The 23,787-nt window shown below is 35.3% G+C and overlaps 3 protein-coding genes across 5 annotated transcripts in view; 2 read left to right on the top strand and 1 right to left on the bottom strand.

Annotated features, from left to right (window-relative positions):
- LOC108725194 (NF-kappa-B-repressing factor) overlaps positions 1–4,410 on the top strand; it is a 10,232-nt gene extending 5,822 nt beyond the window's left edge. Inside the window, exons 2-7 of one of the 3 annotated variants that reach the window (XM_018452057.1) lie at positions 564–697; positions 863–1,265; positions 1,481–1,607; positions 1,807–1,991; positions 2,085–2,261; positions 2,333–4,410. In XM_018452057.1, the coding sequence (XP_018307559.1) occupies positions 564–697; positions 863–1,265; positions 1,481–1,607; positions 1,807–1,991; positions 2,085–2,261; positions 2,333–2,525 (1,219 nt within the window). In that variant the 3' untranslated portion in view covers positions 2,526–4,410. Of the gene's footprint in view, positions 1–563; positions 698–862; positions 1,266–1,480; positions 1,608–1,806; positions 1,996–2,084; positions 2,262–2,332 lie in introns of those variants that run through there. The other 2 variants (XM_018452056.1, XM_018452058.1) reach the window with 2 other exon arrangements.
- A 4,934-nt stretch (positions 4,411–9,344) lies between these two features.
- LOC108725185 (IDLSRF-like peptide) lies at positions 9,345–16,362 on the bottom strand. Its single transcript, XM_018452036.1, has 4 exons — positions 15,646–16,362; positions 10,666–10,794; positions 9,903–10,055; positions 9,345–9,556 (listed from the first exon to the last, which is right to left on the bottom strand). Exons 1-4 carry the CDS (start codon positions 15,773–15,775, stop codon positions 9,363–9,365), a joined length of 606 nt encoding a protein of 201 aa, XP_018307538.1. The 5' UTR covers positions 15,776–16,362; the 3' UTR covers positions 9,345–9,362.
- Positions 16,363–18,891: 2,529 nt separating this feature from the next.
- On the top strand, positions 18,892–23,787 carry Vps50 (vacuolar protein sorting 50). The gene is made up of 9 exons (XM_018452035.1): positions 18,892–19,018; positions 19,585–20,100; positions 20,341–21,023; positions 21,111–21,486; positions 21,595–21,882; positions 21,959–22,432; positions 22,524–22,645; positions 22,745–22,934; positions 23,104–23,787. The coding sequence occupies exons 1-9, from the start codon at positions 18,959–18,961 to the stop codon at positions 23,212–23,214; spliced, it is 2,820 nt and encodes a 939-aa protein (XP_018307537.1). The 5' UTR covers positions 18,892–18,958; the 3' UTR covers positions 23,215–23,787.

The raw sequence follows: 23,787 nt of genomic DNA, 5'->3' as shown, positions 1-23,787 counted from the left end.
CAAGTGGTTCGAACGCATGCAAAAGTGTATAGATCATAAAGGAGAATATTTTGAAAAACAATAAAGTCATTTTCAATGACAAATTACTGTTTTTTTATTATTAGGCTCAAAATATAAATAGTGCCCCTCGTACATACTCATTGTAATTAAAATAGAACCTGGAAGACAGATGTCATAAATTTAAAAGCAAGCAAGCTATAGTAATTGCAGTAGTGGAAGCAGGTGTAGCTCTATCTGTTGATATAGTCACATTCATTATTGCTACTATTACAGCTATATAAATATTTAGATCTAAAAAGTGCCACTGTGACTTCTGCCAGGTTGTCAGTATCAGCCTACTATATTGGACCTTACGGAACTGTTTAACTTTTTCCTTCAGATTCTTAAATTTAATATAGTTCTAAAATCTATACCTTTTTAACTTTCTTCGATCAATCTTCTCTTATGAAATGAGATCTATGTGGTGCTGATCAAGATTGACCTGAGATCTATTTATCATGAGTCGATCATTCTCACACATATCACTATTTTTCCAGCTTTATATTTGTATAAATTTCTTACAGATATCCACAAGAAACGATGAATTTAGTTAAAGAATTATCGCAAGATGTTGCAGCTGAATATAGAGAAAAGCAAAAGAAAAAGTTACAAAGAACATTTGTGGAAGCATCAGAGGCAGCTAGTTCTAAGGTGAAAGGTATAAAGAAAAATTGTGAGTTGTGATTTAATAATTTTTTTTCTTTTTTTTCGTATTTTATTATACACAGTGTATGTCCCTGTTATTAAATGTAATAATTACAGGGATGGCAAGTAATGTGTTATTTGCCATCTCTAGATAATTATACTGACATTATGTTTGAAGGATGCGCTGTTAAAACATCCACTGTCACAGAAGAATCTATACCAAATACGCCTATACCAAACACAGCTAATCATACTGACCAATCTCGTAAAAAGCGTTCTAAAAAAAATAAAAAGCTTGATACTGAAATGAAATTGCTTTCTAATGTAAAAAAAGAATCTATATCCAGTATAATGAATTACAATTATCAGTCTTGCGAAAATCCTGATATCAAAGAAGGACCATCTAAAAAAATAAAAACAGAGGAAAATGTCTCATTTAAAGATAAAAATCATCCATATGAAGACATTGTTCTGTTGGAAAGACCAGGTACTAACGATAATGTACTAAATATATTAGAAATGTCAGCTGCAGTATCTGGTATCGCTATGAATTGGAAGTACTCTAAGACAGAAGAAGGCTGGTGAGCATATTTTTGTATTATATTTTAAAGAGTAAATTGTTTTATGTTTGTACGCACATACACACGCACGTACACACACACACACACATTTATATATATGTGTGCGTGCATGTGCATGTATGTTATATAAATTCAATATTTATAAACATAATTGTATTCGTAGATACAGCTGCAAAAATTATCATGGAATATTTCTCATTATCAACTCTTTTCAGGGAATGCTCTATTAATTTTGACTCACAGAAATTGAGTTATAGCACTGATATCAATAAGAAAGTAGCCAGACAAAAAGCAGCCACTATTGCATTAGAAAAATTACAGAAACACTGCTATACAGTTAAGGTAAAGAAAAACTAAACGTATCTTTAGTTAGAGAGATAGGGACATCTTGAAAATCCTTAGCATTAATATTTATGTTATTCTATAATGAATTATAGCAAAACATAAATGTAATGTTTTTCATCATCTTTGCATAAGAGAGAAATACAATTTTCATTTTTTTTTTAAGTATTTTTATATATACATATATTGTAAAATTCAGGTTAAAGGGGACATAGGTACAAAAGTAACTGTAACGACAGAAGAACTAAAGTCTCAGGAATCTCAATCTGACGACGATTGGAAAGTATCTAATTGCATTGGGAAAAATATGATGAAAATGATGGGTTGGACCGGCGGTGGTCTTGGAAAATCCGAACAGGGTATTGTGGAACCCATGTCTGCCTTGTTAGTAAGAAACGACATTGTTCCTTTATTTCTAAAAAAAAATTTTATTCTCTTATCTCTTTTGCTTATAAATTTTCATTTTTTTATTTTTAGGGTTAAGACGCAAATAAATCGAGAAGGTCTTGGCCTAAAAAAAAATTCTTATACGGAGCAGGAAATAAAAACCAAATGTCGAAAATTGTTTAAAGATCTCTTACAAATGGATACTTACTCGCGAAAAGACATTGTGTTTCTGGATTTTCCTAAAGAAGACAGAATTGTGATTCATCAGTATGTCACTTAAAAGTTACATAACATTTGTAAGAAATGCCACTGAAGGTAACAATGCTTCAATCTTTCAGAATTGCGCGAACAATGGGTCTTAAATCACGTAGCCATGGCAAGGATCAACGAAAACTGACAGTCTCAAGTAAAGTCAATATATGGAGTTTGGTCAAAGAATTGAACAATCTTGGTGGAGTTACCGAAAAATACGAACTGGTGAAACCGACTGATAAAAAATTCATTTCATTATCAACTTCTACTTGTACATAAAAAAAGAGATATATTTAAACGATACCTTCTGTGACATTGATGTAGTAGCATAAATATGGATTATATGAAAATAAATAGATAACTTTTTTCAGAAGTCTTTCCGTAATATTTTATTGTTTAAACGATCCAAAAAACAAGATGTTTGAAGTAATATCACGACGTTCAATATTTTTTTAGCACGCAATCCGAAGTAGCGAAATTCGTTTAATTCTTGTTCCTAGCGGACATAGTATTTCTGTCAAATAAAAAGCCGTACGTTGTAGATCAGAATATCGCATCACGTCGCCAATAAAATAGTGTAAACAAATGCAAAGGGTGAGACACAGTAAAAAGCAATCTTCTGAAATTATGATTATGCAGGCAGGGCCTACAGATTCGTAACTAATCGTGTTCATCGAGCAATTGCAATGTACGCTCACGCTCGCGTGCACGATTAACGGGTGAAATTGTTTCGCATGATGTATAATTGTAGGCATTAGCAATTAAAAGTAAAAAGAAGCGTTCTCATTTTATTTAACAATTATAATTGTTGCGATAAAATCATTCCCAAGAGCGCCTGGCATTCAATCGAATAGAGAAGTACAAAATCTTAAGAAGCAGATGATTACTTTACAGTAGAATGTCGCAAGTTGCCGTGTAACTTGACGTATAATAAGAGACTTTGGCAGTAGAACAATCAGAAATCGAAAGGTAACATATACAGATAATACGACAGTGCGTGATATTTTAATACATTATCACATCGTTGAAATCTCTGATAATTAAAATGGTCAATATCTTCTTTTTTTTTCTTTTTCTACATATAGATCGTGTATATGCATACATATGCGTGCGTACCATCAATTTGAAATGACAAGGTTGAAGATTACATGCGTCTCTCCTATATAATCACTTCGATTTATTGATTAACTTAACGTTTACTTAGCGATGTATACATACGCATATTACAACACAATATAACGCAACAATGTAAATGGGCAACGAGAGCAACGAAACAACGCGTACACGTAAACGTATTCAGAAAAAAAACAAAAAGCACCGCGTATCTTCGTTAATCAATTAATTGACCATGCTATCGCGCGCATAATAACCAGGTGAAATATTTTCATAAGAGCTGTCAGATTCACTTGCGTTCACTTGCGTAGATTTAAATTTACGCAAAAAAAGCGTCCCTATACATGCGTAAAACGATGCTGTTAATTCGATTATTGCATATTTTTCCTCTTTCGATAAATTTCGCGGGGTACAAAGGAGGATTTGTTGAACTGGAAATTGAACTTAAATATAACGCGAAATAGATTGCTATTGAATTTGGTGCAGTTAAAAGACGCGTGCGAAAACATTACCATTTCATTATTTAATTAAGCTATTGTTTAATATTAAATTTAATATTAAATTGTTATTATAATTCTGTTTTGCCACGTTACGCAATTTTAAAACCGATTAATTTCCATCATATATAAAAATTACAACGTGATGTAATCTTCCTTTTGCGATACGTCGCTTTCAGCCCGACCATTTACATTCAGCGTCAAGTCCCTCTGTTACCCTTTGTCATAATAATAGGCCTGTTCTTTTTACCTGAACCTTTTTAGCTGAACTTTTGCACCAGTTCATATTTTTTCCTCTTCTTTCCTCTTGGAGAGAAAAGGAAAAAAGATGAACTAGTGCAAAAGTTTAGTTAAAAAGACCAGGCCTCATGTCAAAGGGTACTGATAGGACACTGAGCTACCGTTCGTTACCGAAACTGTGGACGGATCGACAATTTTCTCGAAACCAGTTGCGTCGCTGTCTACATTTTAAATCAGGATTAATCAAGATCGCAGATTTATAAAAGTCTAGTATAGAAATAAGAGTAAATGCATTTTTTAAAATAGTTATGAAATTTAATGTGTCATTTAATAAATGTATAATAAGTTATGAAATATAATTTAATGTATTTTTAATAAAAAAATATCGCTAATTTAATTCAATCAAAAAGAATATCGATATTATTTGTTTGAACATCGATCAAATACAATAAAATAGTGAGAGAAAATAAAATTGATACACAAACCAGCTTCGTCCATACTTCGTGGCTAAGTATCTGTAACATGTATAAATTATATTAACAAAACATACAAACGAGGAAGAAGAAAGGGAGAGAGAGATGGAAAGAGAGAGGGGGGGAAGAAAATTTAATCTCTTATCACATTCCAAGATAATGAATAACGCGCCTTCGATACGTGGCATACATATGTATATAAGTATATCAGATATCGGTGGAACTCCGGTCTGCCGCTTTCAGGGGAAATAGATTTGACCTTATGACTTACGACTCGAAATTGGGGCCAAAGAGTCAAGGCACGAGGCGGCGGAGAGGCGAGATAGATAGAAAGAGAAAAAGAAAGAGTGAGAGAGAGAAAGGGATGTCGCGGCGTGCCATGACCCCCTAGTCTGATACCCCGTTGTTCACTAAAACACACAAGTTCCCTCGGATTTTGCCCTCGGTCCAGGCCCTACTTTGGACCGTAATTGACATCTGGAGGGAATATTAAACATTTTTTTCTTCTTTATATACCAAAATATTATCTACCATCTGATAAAAGAGTGATTTCTCTGTTGATATGTATTTGCTATGTATATATGTATAATATTTATATACCTCTAGACTCGCTTACGTTAAATTAAATTAATTAGAAGATATGTCTCAATGTATCGTTTTCGATTAAAAGATACGCTTAGTAAATAGATACGTCGTTATTTATCCCAGAAAGGATGCATTATTAATTCTCTCGAGGTAAAAAAAGAATCAGACTCGCGCCCGTCCGCGATTTCTCGATTGTCGCGAATAGCACAATTTATATACATACATATATTATGTGCATATGTGTATATAAGAATGTGTATATATAGAAATTTTTAATGCATTAATTCTCTCTCTTCAAAGTAAAAGGAAAGCGCGACGGGAAACGCTATATACCTCGAAAGAATCCGGTACCGTTATTTTATATATATATATCTATAATATAATTTTTTTAAATATATAATTTACTGATATGTATGTGTACTGATATGTATCGTGTTGCCGTAATGAAAATATCATACGCTAGCATTATATATATATATATCTTATATCTTGCTTTCTTTTTCTAATAAGTAAAACGCGCGTCATACCCTGAAAAAACGCGACGCGATGCTCCGTTTTCTCATCTTTTTCTTTTTATTATTCTTTTGTACCCTTTCTTTTAAAACTGCGTGCAACATCATCGCATTGTATATATTACGATTGCACGACGTTCACGAGCGCACCGAGAGAAATCACCTGTTCTTTTTAACATGAAAGGCGGTATTTCCATCACATATTTTTGTAACGTTAAACAAGGCTGCTTCATCTTACATCCGCATCCATCAGTGCCATCTTAATCGAAACAAGAATTACAATTTGGTGCATGTATGCGATGGAAATACCCGATACTTAAATACCGAAGACTTTCTCGGCAAGGAATTTACCTTTCATTCTTCTTTTTCCTTTTTGTTTTTTGTTCGTCACGGTGTCACGTCGCGAAACATTTACACAAAAAGAAGTGATCATGCGGTGACAAAGCTAAAAAACAAAACATACGTAAAAGAACGATTTAAAATATTTAAATCAATATACTGTTCCAGCAGTAAAATCCGAATAAAAGTTCTCGTCTCTCCCTATACAGGGTGGACCAAAAGTCTGGATACACCCAAATATCTCATAAACGATACATTTTAGAAAAAAATGTTTCAAACAAAAGTTGTAAAGCTTAAAACGACGCATTTAATGATAATAGTTATTTGACCTAGAATGGCGTTATCAAGGTCACGTCAAGGTCAACTTAATTTTTTCAAATGGAACCCCCTACTTTTTATTTCAGATTCTTGTAGGTTATGTTGAGACGTTTTCAAAACACAATATATAATATCATAAATTCTTTTCCGATAAGAACTTCCTGAGTTATGAGTCTTTAAAATTTAAATATCGCCGGCATTAGAATTATCCAAGATGTACCGCGTAGAGGTTGCTCGGTCGGATTTACATCTCTTGTGTGCGTGTGTGTGCGTGTGTGTGTGTGTGTGCGCGTGCGTGCGTGTGTATGTGTACGTGTGTGTGTATGACGCAGATCAGGACCCTAGACTTCGTCTCTAGTATTTTTTTACTCCAACCCTCTCCGTTACACGTGTGTGTGTGTGTGTGTGTGTGTGCGCGTGCGTGCGTGCGCGCGCGTGTAAATGATTGAGCAAGCGAGCAAACGAGTGGGTGAGTAAATGGTCGAGTGAGTGAGTGAGGGAATGAGTGAGTGATCGAGTAATTGAGAAAGTGATCGAACGATTGAGCGAGTGAATGAACGAGCAGGTGTGTGAGTGAATTAGCAAGTAGATAAACAAATGAACATGAGTTTGTGTTATAATAAATGTTCGAACTGTTGACCTTGTACAGCTTGATAATGAGCTAATCGGTAATAAAATACTAAAGGAGTGACGAATTCTAGGGTCCTGATCTGCGTCACACGCACACGCACACACACGCGCGCGCGCACACGCACGCACGCACGCACGCATGCACGCATGCATATACACGTGCACTCACGCACACAAGAGATGTAAATCCGACCGAGCAACCTCCACGCGGTAGATCTTGGATAATTCTAATGCCGGCGGTATTTAAACTTTAAAGACTCATAACTCAGAAAGTTCTCATCGGAAAAGAGTTTATGATATGTGTTTTGAAATCGTCTCAACATAACCTACAAGAATCTGAAATAAAAAGTAGGGGGTTCCATTTAAAAAAATTAAGTTGACCTTGACGTGACCTTGACAACGCCATTTTAAGTCAAATAAATACTATCATTAAATGCGTCTTTTTAAGATTTACAATTTTTGTTTGAAACATTTTTTTCTAAAATGTATCGTTTATAAGATATTTGGGTGTATCCAGACTTTTGATCCACCCTGTATAGCGTCACCAATATACATGTATAAGATTACTCCGCAATTGCAACAGAAATTACGTAGCATCGTCGGACATTACGCTTAAAAGGATATCTTGGGGAAATAATTGAGAATAATCGTTACATGTGTGTGTGCGTAGTTCTTTTACGCAGAAATAATTAAGAGTAATGTAGATCGCCACCTCCGACTCTAACTACCGAAGCACGAGGTCCAATAGTTGTGCATCCGCGAGAGATAAGTTGCTTCTTGGAGAGCCAATTTTACGGCATTGCGTTTAATAAGAATTACATTATCGGCTTCTTCCGCTCGACCTTTCCATGTGAACTAACGTGATTTTGATTAAAAACCATCCCTTGCCACGTGCTTGAGCGTAATTACTTTCTGAGAGTTTCCTCCCGCGAAGTTTCAAGTTTGAACTCTCTGAGGTCTTAGCAATTTCATTGAGATTCTTTCAGAAGAGATCTTACTTAAGTTTAAGAATTTTAATTTGTTAAGTAGATATTTTATCTCAATTACAATCTCATAACACTTCAATCACAATCTCAAACATTTCAATTCTTCGAGTAGATATAATCATAATAAATTTCCCACGAAAATAATTCGCGTTTAAGTTTTGAATGCACAACAGTCGGACTGTTATATCACTGCCGACTCCGCGAACGATTGTCATTAATGTTTCATCATTTATGCAAGACAGTACCGTGTACGTGCTCGCATATTTAAAGATACAGTACATCGAAGAAAGCCAAGACACGCACAACAGTGTACACGTGCATAGAGTGAAAGAACCCTAACAAAAAGTTCAGCAAAGTAGCTACAAGATACATGAGGAAGCTCAACATTTTAGAAATAGATCGGACAAAAGCTCATTACTTGTTCACACGAGGAGAGGATGCGCCTCGACGCGTAGTTAGGAGAAGCGAGAGAAAACGCAAGAGATCCGATTAAATCGTAGTCTGGTGAGAAGTGATTTTTATGTGATTTTTCAAAATTTTTATATAAATTTCAGAATTTTTCAGAATTTCATATGCATTTTTATAATTTTTTAGAAAATTTATCAGATTTGTTATACGAATTGAAACACTTTTCAGAAGTACTGAGAAAGTTTACATTTTTTCAAGAATTCTTCATGTATATGAAGCTTCTTAAATATTCTAAAAGTCTTTATTTTATAATTTCTTAAGAAAACTTATAAAATATGAAAAAGTTTAAAGTATCTTCATAAACTTAAAATATGACAAATTTTTAAAAATATTATGACAAATTCCTTCATCATATTCATAAAAATCCGATTGCGTTATTTAGGATCAATAATCGCAAAACTTAGAGGAAGTAGTAACATATTATAAAATGTTTTAGTCTGAAAAGTTAAAAGATAATATTGGATCGTAGATCGTTCAGAGAACTTAATACGCTTTTCAGTTATTTGATTATTATGTTTTTCCTAACGACGGTTCAAATCCAAATCAAAGCATAATTAAATTTTCCGAGTACATTAATTATATCAGTCACGTTCTGATTGTACTGCACTTTCTCCAAGCGGATCAACGGTCCGTTTGACGCGCGAAATGATAATGTCTAAACGTGATAGAGTTACGAGATACACGAAATGGAGACCCATCTGATTGTTCGTCATGCAGAAGATTCGAAATTCGCTTCCTACACAGATCTCAATGATCATCTCGGTGCTCGTGATCGCGCTCGGCACGTTGAAGCGAGAGCAAAAGATTCGAAAAGGATAAGAAAGGAAAGAAAAACGACAGGCTATATCCTGCGCATAAGAACTCGCGACGAAGGAAAGATACCAAGTGTCCGCAGAAAGGATGATTTAGGCTTTATCAAACGAAAGGTCTTCGGTTCGGTGGCGAGTACGATCGTTCAATCGAGGAAGCCCGTCTTAACGAGTTTCTCGAGGAAGAACTTGACGTCGCCCAGCTCAGAGTCCTTGATACCGATAGATTTCAGCATGCCCAGGTCGCCGTTTTCCACCGCCATGAAAACTGAACGTAGATGCTCGAGATCCGAGCGCATCAGATGCAGCGCTGCGCCAAAGTCTTCGATCGTCTGCGATTCTGACGGCCGAAACAGATAGTCAGGGGCCAAGTCACGGGATCAGATCTTTCGACGATAGAGTAGCAACGACGCAAGAAAGTCTTTTTCTAAATTCCAAGTCTTTGTACACCACCGCGTCAATTAAACAAGATAAATATTTGTTCGACCGATATTTTTTATATGAAGTTGGATTAAAATACTTGCGATTTCGTTCTGTATAACGCGGCAATATTGCTGCTTTTAATAGATTTCCGATATACGTGGAAAAGATTTCACAGTGAGCTATCGGAGAAGTCGAACAGTCCAATCATGTTCTATTTGGTGTCGCGTTCAGTAGCGCCAAGTATATAATTCCAAGGAACTTACCGGACAGCGCGATGGCCACTTTTTCCACACCACCGAGAGGTTTCAGCGTATCGCGTGCTTTGGTTCCGAACAACTTCTCTAGATAATTGGGACCGTGGCTGGCTAGCAGAGACTGTAGAAAACTCGCAGTTTCCTCTACGGGCGGTCGTTTGGCTGTAATGGCAAAAAAGCAAAATTCCATAAAAATTACTACATCGCTATAATAAAATGAAACAAAATAAATGCAAAATGCATAATGACTCACTACGCCGGGGATCAATAGCACCGTGCTCATAAACATCTTTAAATAAATTGGAATTTCCTCTAAATATCCAAAAAAATAAACATACAAAATGTTGGTTAATCAATACTTATGAATATAGTAGAAAGTGAAATAAAAGATCACATTTTACGTCAAACGAATGCAACAGCAATCCCTCCCTTATTACAGCTGTCTGGTACAACATACAGTGCACGGAACATCATCGAGTGTATCCATACTCTGCGATATCCTCTCTCTCATACAGTGTATGTACATGCATAATATAAAATTCACATCGGTATTTATAAAATAAAATCTACGCCAAATACGAGATAATCCTACGAGAGAAACTAAAGAGAAAAACATATAAATAAAATAATATTAAAAGTATAAAATATGAGATCATACGTTTTACTGCGAATCTGTTTACCATAGTTAGAACGAGACACGTAATTAATAATGCTAAGTGAGTCGCACTGTCGATTAGATCTAATTAATTAATGAATTCAAAATTAAGTTCACCTGCGGTACACAATCTTGAGTCTTCGTCGTATCCGTCCTGACAGTCGGGTGCTCCGTCGCAGAGATACTGTATCGAGATGCAAATACCATCACCCGGACACTTAAACGGTTCGTACGGATGGCAAGCCTCTGAAACGCACATAATAAATTTTGAATGAGCGAGAAAAATAATTTGAGAAAAGTAAGAAATTAGGAAATTGTAAAATTCACACAAAAATATTATTAAGTACCGAGATCGATCCGAATATATATAGTCTTCTTCTCTTATTTGAACTTTTCTCGATTTTTATTTAATATTGAGAAAAATAATCAGACGAAAGTAATCTGAGAAAAGTAAATTGAGGAAAGTAAGCTCGAAACGTATGCCGTTTTCAAATAATAATCAGAAACGTGTGTGTATACATACAATACGTGCACTCAATCTTATTCTGCGAAAATGGAAGTTCGAGAAAGTCAATTACGTTCGTCGGTGGGACGGTCACGAGTCACCGGATGATTAAATTACAACGATAACGTATTAAAGTGAGGGATCCGAAACGGAAATTATAAACATGCGGGTAATGCGACAGCATGCTTCGTGCGAGAGGCTTTCGGAATAATTAAACAAACACACGCGATCGTATAGTTCACGTTGCAACAGCAGGCGCGCGTAGTTAACGATCCTGAAAAATCAATTAATCAAAACACTTAATCTGATAGAACTGCAAGAACAATCGTAAACGCGTATTGATTGTTTGCTCCTTAAAGCTCGTAAAATCCTTCTCCCTTCGTCAAAGTTTTTCTCGCAATTAAGTCTCCCTATATAAGTCTTTGTACACACAAATACACACACAAAACAGTAAATATTGTCAGATTTCATAAAAGTCGTTCGAAACTCAAAATTTTTATATACTGATTCTATTAAAAGAAAGAACAAAATTTTTATATATTAATTGAGCCTCTTAAAAGAGAAGAAATTTTCTTAGATCCTTTAGAACATCTGTTTGAGAAGTTCCGATTCCCAGGAGATAAGACATCGATGTCCTGCTTGTTATATAGAAAAGTTCCACGCGAAAAGCTGTATTTCTGTATCTTTAACGGTCTCTTAGAGGAAATGTTTTGTAATACTTTATACACTAGATCTTTTATTAGTATGTCCTGCTAAAACGAGAAAAACATTAGTAATTTAATGCCCATGCTTGTATTTGACGACGTATGTTTAAATCGAATGAAAATTTTTTATCCGGTGAAAAACAATCTTCGTGACACTCGCGAAACAGAAAATATATTGTGCAGCGGTTGTGCTCTGCGATCGATTGTGTAATATTGTGCCACGTTCGTTATACGATCGCCCACGTTCATTTCGCACGTAAACGTAATTTGCACCGCAAATAGAGAGCACCGTGTCCACAAAGCATTCTGTGACAGTCAATTTTGACCGCGTTAAGAATTCAATATCTGTAACGTATCGAACCACCGCGCACCGGTGCGGTGCGAGGCGCGGCGCGGGGTGTCCCCAGCCATCAACGTTATTAAATTATCACGCACATACGTCACAGTTCTCTTTTTCATCCACACGTTTAGACAGGGCGTTTACGTGGGTTTCAGGCAAATATTTCACCAACGAGAAACTTACCGGAGTCGTATCCGGATCGCGTCATCCGTCTCATATCAAGGATTGCATTAAGCTTAAACCGGCCGCGGGACATTATTAAATTGCTGCACGAGCGTGAACGTCGCAATTTTTCCTACATGTTTAGATAAGACTCCCACGCATTAGTGGGCGTTTCTCGTCAGAGACATTACAAATATTTTACCGATCGACGTCGAGCGATGATTCCCCGGAGAGTAGCCGCTATCCCCGCGGGACCGCGACCTCAATGCATTCCAAATGAAATACGATCGTGGAGGGAATATTAAAGAATAGGATTACGCCTCTTTGCAGATGGGAGATACCTAGACAGGTTTAATGAATGTTAAATACAAGCATTTCGACCGGTAACTACTACTTTGAACTTCTATTCCCTATATGCACGCTACGGAGAGTTTTCATAATATATAAACTTTTTGAAACTTCATTCGCGCATAGTTCTCTCTATATAGAATACGAGTTACATAGAAAACAATTTAAAAGTGAGCTTAAATCCACTCGAAGAGAAAGTTTTTACAAACCTCATCATCTCGCTGACGACCGAAAGATGAAAAATAAATAGAAACTTATCAACTAACGTCTTATTTCTAAAAGCAACTTCTGCTTCATTAAATTTTTGAGAACATGTTTTATCGACTGTATCTCTCATTTGACTTCTTACTCATTTCTCTTACTCATTTCTCTTACTCATTTTGATTGGAATTCGTAGAAAAAGAAATGACTTATTATTTCTCGACGTTACTCTGAAAATGCATATTAAGATGACATAAAATGGCAAAAATTCTGCATAAGGGATAATTAAATTAATAAAAAGGATTAACAGAAGAAAAATAATTAAATAAAAAAATTAAGAGTCAGATAAGACAGGGGCTACTGGATATAATATTTTTTATATCAAACCATCGTGAGAGAGACAGAAGTTATACTGCAGTGGGAGGGGGTCTAAATTTTATTCTAGTGCAACTTTGCGGTATCATTATTTAAAAAAAAATAGATTTATGCAATAGATAATTATGAGAAACAGGGAGCTTGGTTGAGACAAGGGATATTGGATATAATATTTTTAGTATCAAAGCACGGTACAAGAGATAGAAGAATTATAAAGTGGGTCTAAATTTTTTTAGTTGATGCAACTTTGCAGTCTCATTATTCTTTTTAGAAAGAATAGATTTATGCAATAGGTAATTGTGAGAAATAAGGGAATTCGAGTGAGAAAGGGGATATTGGATATAATATTTTTAGTATCGAAGCACGATGAAAGATGGAATTATAAAATGGGTCTAATTTTTTTTAGTTGGCGCAACTTTGCAATATCATTACTTTTTATTAGGAAAAATAAATTTATGCAATAGACAATTATGAGAAACGGGGACTTGGGTGAGACAACGAATATTAAGTTTTAGTATCAAAATGTATTAGGTGAGAAATAGAAAATAAAATGAATTTAAAGTGTTTTAGTTGCGGCGTAACTTTGCAATATCATTACTTTTGTTTAGAAAAATCAGATTTACGCAATAAATAATTACAAGAAAACGGGAGCGCAGGTAAGATAGGGGATGCAACGACCGCATGAAACCAGCTTCGCGGTATCCCGGCCCTGAATAGCCGCGAACTGAGTAAAAACGCGTGTTTCTAAATGTCATCGGCTATATGCGACTCGGTACGCGTTAAGTATGCGCGTTATTGACCGAGCAAATGTACACGTACGTTACTAACCAGAGTACACGCTCCCATATGGCCGAGTTTCAACGAAACATCTCCGTCGTAATTCTCTGGACCCGTTAATTTTAATGAATGTTTATCAGGAGGAACACGATGCAAACGGCGACAGTGTCTCTTGAAAGCTTCCTCTCCATTCCGTACCCTCTTATAATTGTCCCGCGTGAGCTCATATAAACGTTTACTTTAGCTCACTTCCTATAAGCTAAAGTTTACACGTGTACCTACGTATATCTCATATGTTACATGTGAAGAAAAAGTTTTTAATTATTTCATTTTTAATTTTTATCTCTCGAACTGACGATCATATTCTTCGGTTAATTTCAAGCGGATTTTGCTTGCAAATTCGTCACTTATGGTTTGGTTACATAATAATTTGAATAAATAAATATGTATATGATGCTGTAAGAAATGATGTAAGAAGTTGGATGCAATGAATAATTTCTCTAAACATTCTCGTAAAGTCAACACCAAAGTAGTCGAGGAATTAATTAGATGACGGTGGAAGTGGAACAACTTATATGTATTTAGACATATGCGAGATAAGGATTATATATGCAAATTCATTCGTAAGTTTCATGTAAAGCTAATTTGTTTAATTAATATATGTCTGCAGTAAGCTTCTCCAGTTCAAATTTCGTAATCACGTGAGCTATAAATTAGTTTCTCGAACTGTTATAGTTTCAATGGTTGCAGTAGTTAAAATTAAGTTTGGGCAGACAGTATAATGCACGAGTTACCCTTCAAACACACACACGTCTACATGTATTATTTAATATATTCTCTAGAAACATCTGACGTTAATATTGCGTAAAATATATAAATACATGTTTAAATTTATCATAAACAATTAAAGCTGTCATCAAACAGCTACAACTTTATATAAAAATTTAGGTTATTAGTATTCGTTAAAAAAAATATGAAAGCACATGAAATGTAGTAAATTGTGAAAATGTATTGTAATAAAATATTTCGATATAATTTTTATTTTAAATTGCAAGATGTTAAAGCTACAAGAAAACAACTGATAAGAATAAAACTACGAACGACTACAAATATTTGATAAATGTTAGTAATATTTGATTACCGTTTTTAAATAACTTTATACATAAATATACTGTAATAAAAACAATGAAGAAATTCCATAAAGCGAATAAATCGATTAAATAAATGTTATACAAAAATTTATGCTGAGAGCAAGATGCACAAAAAAACTATGTATGTTTAATGTGATAAAAATTTTTTTTATGTAATAAAAACAAACACAGAAAAAATAACATTTTTTTAATATACAAAAAGTACACATATTTCTTCTTCACTTGAATATTCTACAATTTATAAAGTCACTCGAGATAAAAGTTTCATTAAAATTGTAATATTCTTATAATACACGTTCACATATGTGCAACTCCTTAGATTTTCTCGAAAAGAACTTAAAAATAATATTTTTTTATAAAACTTTCTGCGTGATTTTATTTTTACGCGATTCCTTCCTTTTTGCGATCGTCTTACGATTGCGCGCCTAAGACTCGTGGTCTTTGTGGCAGTTTAGAATTATCCTTTTTCGAAGGTACGTCAGCTAATTTTCGCCGTTTCCCAATTCCATCGTGTCGAGATCGTTGTCGACTTACCCGAACGTTTCGTGTTGAAATGACCATAGAAGCGGCTGAGGTCGATCGCCATGACGGCGCGCGGAAAGGCGGCGCAGGCCGTCAGGGCGATGCCAAGTGCAACCGCACCGTTGCAGAATCTCCGTACCATTCTTGCTTCGCGAATGCGTTTACAAATTACAGAACAGGCGTTCTTTTATCTTCTTCTTTGCTGTGTTGCTGTGACGACAAGTCGAATTCGGGTTCCCTCTTCCCCCCTCTCTCTCTCTCTCTCTCTCTCTCTCTCTCTCTCTCCCTCTCTCTCTCTCTCTCACTTTTTACTGAAACTTCTCTTCTCCCTGAAGAATTCTTGATTCTTCCTCGCGAACGCGATAATGTACAGTCCACCTTCGCGAGAATCACCTACTCGCTCGGTCGTTCGCTCGCTCGCTGGTATCTGGTGCGCCACCAAGGTGTTCGAGTAACTCCTCGGGGTGGCTCGCGCAAGGTCCCTCGCCCCGAGAGCACTCCGCTTCGGCTGCGCTGCGTCTGTATGCGTGGGTGCAAATGTTAACGGCGCGGCGACTCGGCGAGGTCGCTCTCACCACCCACTTGGTTCGCCCTTTCTCGGAATCTTTCTGGTCTCTCGCTTCCTCGACCGCTCCGCTCTCTTACCACCTCCTTCTCCCACTTATGCCCATAAGAAAAGGATCCCTGCTGGACGAGTGACGGTGACGGTGCACAGCCACCCTGCGAACACACCTGCGCCACGCGATCTCACCATTCTCACCTGCGGCCGGCTCGTGTTGGTACTTGGGGAAGGGGAGGGGGAGGGGAAGAATGAGGAGGACGCGTGGGGGACCGGTCGACCAATCGGCTGTTGGGTTACGCTGGATACGGCCAATCGAAAAGCGCGAGATCGCAGGTCTACCCTGGAACACCCACGCTTGCCGTTGCGCTCGCATCGATTTCAACCCCTCGTCGTCCAGTGGCGTAAACGAGGGCTTGATAACGCAATGGATTCATTCAACTACAAATTATGATGCGTCGGAATCATACTTTTATTTTTTTCACCGTAAATACCTTTTGTCTTATTGCATTAAATTTTCACGTAATCGACATACTGATATTTCCTCCTTTCTTTATCTTCCTCTTCGCAACAAGTATGTTCCCTCTTATCACGTCCCGTTACCATTTCCCAACTCGCTGTTACGCTCCTGTCTTTCTCAATAGGTAACTTTCGCTTCTCGTTACAAGGTACTTTTAAGCGCCCGTGATATAATAAGTCGACATTTAGTAATTTTATAACGAATCCGCTGTTATCTAGTTGAGAATCACTGTAATTATTCAACGCTCTCGTCGAGTCGTGCATAACAGTAATTCTCAAATGACGCGCGATACTTTGACTACATCTTCAAACAAGACTGATAAATAATCGTCACGTAATGTTGAGTAATATTGTTTACCGCAAAAGAACATCGCAATATCGATTACTTTCAATCGCAAAGAATGAACGCCCGGAATTTGCATAGATTATTCGGCGTGATGTTCTAAACGATGATATACGTACATTATACACGAGAATATATTATATATTCAATATTGTATACTGTTATGGAACTGTTGATAATAACTTCGCAATAGATCCAGTGATATATTTCTACAGTCGAAAAAGTTTATTGAAAATTGAAAAAAAAATTCTGTCGTTTTATTCTTATAATTTCGATGAATTTAACCGTATACTCATTTGTCGTTTTGATCAAAATAATTTCCTAATTTCTTCTCATTTTATCTTTTCTCAACTTTATACATATAAGAATAGCACGTGATAAAATGAGCCAGTATATTTTGGCATCAATGTCGATAAGAAATTTCGATAAAAAAAAGAATAAGCTATATTGTATTCTACTGACGAAAATATAAACAAATGATACAATGTCTGTTATTATATTTGTTATTAGAAAATTTTCTTTTCCATGTACAGCTATAAAATTGAAATAACCATACACAAAAGGAAAAAAAATTTATTCTTTTTAATTTATAGTTTTCAATTTAACTCAACGCCAATTTTATAGAACTTGAAGAAGCCTCTATTTATAAGATCCTTTCCCAGGAAGATTAAATGCGGTTATTCGATGGTTATCCAAGTTATTACGTGGGTTAGCATATCCTACGCGTACTTTAATTTTATTTCTTTTCGCACTATTCCTCTCTTTACGACTCTTCTTTTACAGTACAGATACGCGGAATTCATTATTGATATTTTTTAAGATATAACTTTTCTCGATATATTATCATAGTGATTCGTAACAGTATCAGTATTATTCTAGTGATATATTTCTACGGTTGAAAAGATTAAAATTTATTGATATAAAATTTTTTTTATATGTAAAATTATTTTATATTAAATTAAACAGAAAAAATCTGTTATTTTATTTCGTCAATTCTATGAATTTTTTAACGTACACATTTATCGTTTTGGCAAAAACGTCCTAATCTCTTTTTTTTAAATCATTTTCTGTTTCTCTCTCTGTTTCTCTCACACACACTTTCATTATTCAAATGTTGATTTCTTAACATATGATAGGTCTTATTGCGTTAATAGAAAGCAATACAAAGAAGTTTTAGCATTTTTGAGATAATGAAACAAAATCAAAACACTGAAGACTAACATATTTTTGCAAAAAAAAACAACATATTTTATATAAAAAAGTATCGTAATTCTGGAGTAAATATTGATAATAACGAACCCAGCTCCGATAACCTTGACCTTGACATATATTGTCTAGGTCATATGAGCCTGAGTAACTTTCAGAAGGTTTCAACCCGCGCTCATTATTTGTTCAAAAGTTATTAACAAAAAAAAGATTTAAGAAAAGAGTTCTATTTTCTGGTCTACAATATTAATACATTAAGAATAATACATTAAGATACAATATTAAAAACTATCTTCGGAACTTGTTTCGAAACTTTACACATACCTGAATGTAACAGTACTCGGATCCACTATTGGAAACCATGATGAAAACTTGAAGTTTTCACTGCTTGTTAATAGCGCGAGGCAGCCGAGGTAATCGAGCCAACTTCAAAAGGAATCATTGGCAAATCTCGACAGTATTGTCACTCATTTTCACACATATACGTGGACAAAAATGGGCCATCGGTTCTCTTCTTTTTTTCTCGTCGGATTTGAATCAAAATTCGCTATTACAGATAATCGAAAGGTTATCGATATTCGCGGTCGAGATTTATTATGCCTCTCCCGTTTCTAGAAATGTCACGGTAAAACGCAGCGCAGGGCGCACCGATTGTAGTCGTGTAAACAAGGGAGAATGCGTCTGGCCTGACGATCGCGATGCAATCCGACATCATGGAGGATTTGAAGATTAAATTTTTCGGCCTCATTAATAAACAGGCAAGCCCGTTTACGTATACTCCAAGCGAATATCATAATACGCCAAGTATAAGCGCGGCTTCGTTTGTTGCGTTGCTAGAAGTTAGGTTATATCACAACTCGGAAGTGATGTGTACAGTTGAATTTGACATTTCGCTGTCAAAACGACATTACGTTACTTCTTATCTTCGTAATTAGTTTTAACGAGGATCAGTGATAAAACAGCAGTTTTAAGAATTTAACACTTTAATTATATTGTGTCTCTCATGACAGTTATATTTATGTTACAATATGTCTAATTTAAATATATACATTATAATTCATCTGTATTTAATATTTATATTGAATCATACATGTAAATTTAAATTACTTATAATTTTCATATATGTATATACATCTATATAATTCAATAGCATATATATATATTTGAAAAAATATTTATTTAATCTCAACTCTATATTATTAGTATTATCTGATTATTAGCTAAAATTAAAGAAAATAACGCTTGATTTGGACATACATACACACACATTAATTGTTTTATTATTAAAATAGATGAAGTCCATAATTTTGTTTATCTTTTATAGAATGCAACCAAAGTGCCACTTATGGGCTTGAATCCAGATCTGCTTAATCCACCTGACTTGCAAAAATGTGAAGACCTCTGCTCCGAGGCGGATCAATCAACAGAGAGTGAACCTATACCTGATCAGGATGTGTTAGACTCTATCGAAGATGTTTACTTCAATACTGATGGCAGTTTTGATTCATCACGCTATGAACTAAACAAACTGCCAACGATATTGCAGCCTAAGGAAATTGAGAAATGTTATAAGAAACTCAAGCAACAACATCAAGTTGTCTCCAAGAAAGTGTTGCAGCTTATTTTGCAAAAGCAGAGTGTTTGTAAAGCGGAATTTGACAAGATTTTGCTGCTACAGGGCCAACTGGAGGCTGTTTTAGAAATATGTAAGATAGGAAGGACAGATTTGCAATTAGCTGAGAAACAATTTACCAAAGCGAGTTTAGGCATATTAGCTAACTATCAGAGACGACAAGTAATCCAAGAACTGTTAAATAGTTTAAATACCATAAAGACCTTGGTAAGTCAATTCATATTTTATGTTCGTCTTTAAAAAGTTTATCTTTAAAAATATAAAATTGGGACCGTAGATGTCTTTCAGACATCTTATGCTCCAATTTTAAACTTAATATTTTGTGTGTGTGTGTGTGTGTGTGTGTGTGTGTTTTGGGTATTCCTTATAAAAAGCTAAATTTTAATTTCATGTCACATTAAATGAATTAAAAGTCTTTTATACATTTTAAACCTAATTATTTTGTAGCAATGTACGGGAGATCGTCTGCAAGAGCTTCTAAATGAAGGAAATTATCCTGGAGCTATATCGCTTCTTTTGGAATGCCAGAGTGCTGCTCAAACTTACAAGCATTTCCATTGTATTGCTGAACTGAACACGAATTTGCAAAATATTTTAGATCAAGCGGAAAGGACTTTAGACAATACTCTCTCTAAAATGTGCACTGAATTCGATGTCGCAGTGTATTCTTCCATTCAGGAAGCATATTTATTGTTAGGAAAGACTCAATCTGCCATGGATCAATTGCATATGCATTTCACTGCTGCCATTCATAACACGGCGTTTGCCGTTATCTATCGCTATGCGGGAGGTGATGTAAAAAGACAATATAAACAACTGTGTCAGGCTGTGCCTCGTGAGACATGTATAGCTTGTCTCACGGAACTGTGCAAATCATTGTGGACAATACTGAATTCGTATCATTTAATTGTAAATTGGCATAACGTGCAAGAGGACAAAGTCGAGTGTAAATCCGATATTAAGGATTTAGAAGCGACTTTAAGCAAGCAATACGTCAAACACAAATTAGAGAACGGTATGGTCCGAGTGTGGCACGATGTGGAAATGAAAATATCGATATATTTGATGAACACGGATTTGACAAATACAAAGTTTGAACAATTTGTTCAGGTATTGGGTATAGTTAACAGGTAAGCATATTGATAATATGTAACAATAATTATCAGGTGATGCTAAATAAATGAACCATCTATTAAATTATCTTAATTTAATTATAGGTTGATGGAAATTGGGGAAGACCTCTGTGGTTTCAAGTCGGAGAACTTGCAGGAATCCATTAAAAAACAGTCCTTATCTTATTTTTCTCATTATCACGCATCTCGTTTGGATGAATTGAAAATGTTTCTGGAAAATGACGGTTGGGAATTGTGTCCTGTGAAATCCAATTTCATGGCTACCCAATTATTGGAGTTTCGAAGTCTGAAACCTTCGCTCAATAATTGTAAAACATGGAATAGCCTAGATAGCTCAACCTTAAGCGATAGTGATAATTCTACGGGAGTTGATTTACAGAAATATCTGGAAGGCGGTTTGTCACCATTTACAATAGGATTGGATGATACCATGGATGAAGATATTTTAATGAACGATGATGTAGGAAAATCATTAAATCAATAGATTTAAACGATACATTTTAATTTTTGTCAGAATGATAAGTCTATATTATTGATCTCTCTCTGTCTTTTACATTTTCTTATTTAGCTTGAGCAACCTGCGTATTTTTCGGACGAATCCGACGAGGATATTCCCGATGAATTAAAGCATGAATATGTCGACGAACCGGATCACACAAAAGTTAAAAAGAAGTGCAAACTCAAACAATCTGGACCTATGGTTACAAATACGACATTAAGCATACTGAGAGTGTGCGGCAAATATCTACAGATGTCGAAGCTTTTACGATCAATCGCGGTTACTGTCATACAGAGCATGATACAATTTTTCGAACTATGCTTCTACACAGTACACTTATTCTTTACATCGGATCTCGTAAGTTCACGTTACGATTCTTAATTACATTCGCGTGACCGGAATTCGATTTAAAATGCGGTTTTTATTCTTGCAGCAAATCAACAGCGACTCGTTGTACAGTCCGAAATTAAAATTATCTTTAGCTCGAATCAGAGAAACATTGATTATCTCTGAGAACGATACAATGGAAGAAAATGGCAATGTAAATTATGATAAAGTAAGACAACCACAGCTTTCATCCATTGTGAATTTGTCACAGCCCGAGAAACTTCACGGACTAACGGAACGTATTGTAGCTGTCGAGTCTCTGATATTTCTAGGACAGCAATACGAAGGTTTAAAACCTTATTTAGAACATCTCATTGCCAACAGTCCTCAGAGAGGATTTTTACATCAATTTTATATGCAGACGATAGCGTCTGCTGCAGACTTAAGAAAGCCAGTCTATATGGCGGTAACATCACAAGCGTTTGACGTTGCAAATATTTTGAATTTAATGAACAAAGTCAATTGGGAAGTGACGGACGTCATGTCTCAACACAGTAATTACATTGATGCACTAATCCAAGTGTGTGTTAAACAAAATTTGTTAAACTATATTTGTTAAACAAAATTTTGTCAGTCATAACATTGAACTATTATTTGATATTTTTTCATAGGAAGTGTGCACTTTGAATGAGAGACTTAATACTATTGGAACGTACATACCTTTAAATACGAATATATGCAATGCAGTATGGGAAAATGTGGCTCACTTAATTACACATGCTTTAGTAGAAGGGTATAGGAAATTTATATATATGATTATATCTTTCTGAAAGTACTTAATATTCTAAAAGAAGTACATCCAATTAACAGAAATGTAATTTTGTCACTCTAGGTTTTCCAGTGCTAAAAAATGTTCGAATGGTGGTAGGGCTTTAATGCAACTCGATTTCACGCAGCTAAAGTCAAAATTCGAGAAAGTGACGTCGTTGAGACCTATGCTACATAGGGAGTATGTTGAATTGTACATCAAAGCCTATTATCTTCCTGAAAATAGTTTTGAAGAATGGATTAAGGAACACAAGGTACCTATAATATTCTCTCTCTCTCCCACACACACACACACACACGCACGCACGCACGCACGCACACACGCACACACGCGCACACACACACACACACACACACACAGAGGCATTTTTTTATTCTTTACCTACAATACTAGCATATAAAATGTGTCATTATAACTTGCAGGAATATTCAGTTAAACACTTAGTCGGTCTGATTTCGGCAACGTGTCAAAATAATAAGAAAACGCGGCAACGATTGATAGCACTTGTGGAAGAACAGCGGCCCAATAGATAGCATCCAACCATTTATTATAAATCCGTACAAGATTATATCGAAATAGGAAGTACTTGAAATATTTATCAAAATCAGGGGTACGATAATCTTGTTGTTAATTGTACAGTATATAGAACAATTTTTAAGTACGCGTTACAAAACTGATTAGATATATTCGTGTTTAAACTATTTTATGAAATTTAAATCTCTAAGAGAATCACAATCACGAACCAAGCAAGTCACATTTCAATATATTTATGAAGTATTCTGTATATGAATCTCGTAATTCTAAGAACGCTTTTACAATGTACTAACTGTAGCTCTAATGTATATATTACAAATGTTTTAACATATACATGATATTTTAGAAAATCTATACAGTTAACTCACATACGAATTAGTACGATGAAACTTTAGTTATTTTTAATGCCAAGGTATTTCTCGAATGTTGTCGGTTATTGAATCTCATTTATGAATCTTGGAACTTACAATTGAACTGCAGTATTAACACGCGACATCGTGGTAACTAAAAACTCGAAATGTTACCATTGATTTATAATGAAAGTTATATGTATATGTATGATTTGTATACAT

This window comes from Mycetomoellerius zeteki, unplaced genomic scaffold (assembly GCF_001594055.1).
Source record: "Mycetomoellerius zeteki isolate Tzet28-1 unplaced genomic scaffold, Tzet1.0 scaffold328, whole genome shotgun sequence".
Lineage (NCBI taxonomy): Eukaryota > Metazoa > Arthropoda > Insecta > Hymenoptera > Formicidae > Mycetomoellerius > Mycetomoellerius zeteki.
The sequence above is the reverse complement of the archived record's forward strand: the minus strand, read 5'-3'. Positions and strand labels throughout refer to the sequence as shown.

What these genes read in the sequence shown, in the direction of transcription:
- LOC108725185 (XM_018452036.1), bottom strand. Translation starts at nt 15,775, where the DNA reads ATGGTACGGAGATTCTGCAACGGTGCGGTTGCACTTGGCATCGCCCTG. An exon ending in TTTCAACACGAAACGTTCGG is followed by an intron (nt 10,795 to 15,645) that starts GTAAGTCGACAA and finishes TGTGCGTTTCAG; the next exon opens with AGGCTTGCCATCCGTACGAA. An exon ending in AGTGGCCATCGCGCTGTCCG is followed by an intron (nt 9,557 to 9,902) that starts GTAAGTTCCTTG and finishes TTCGGCCGTCAG; the next exon opens with AATCGCAGACGATCGAAGAC.
- Vps50 (XM_018452035.1), top strand. Translation starts at nt 18,959, where the DNA reads ATGCAATCCGACATCATGGAGGATTTGAAGATTAAATTTTTCGGCCTC. An exon ending in GTATTGGGTATAGTTAACAG is followed by an intron (nt 21,024 to 21,110) that starts GTAAGCATATTG and finishes ATTTAATTATAG; the next exon opens with GTTGATGGAAATTGGGGAAG. An exon ending in TATTCTTTACATCGGATCTC is followed by an intron (nt 21,883 to 21,958) that starts GTAAGTTCACGT and finishes TTATTCTTGCAG; the next exon opens with CAAATCAACAGCGACTCGTT.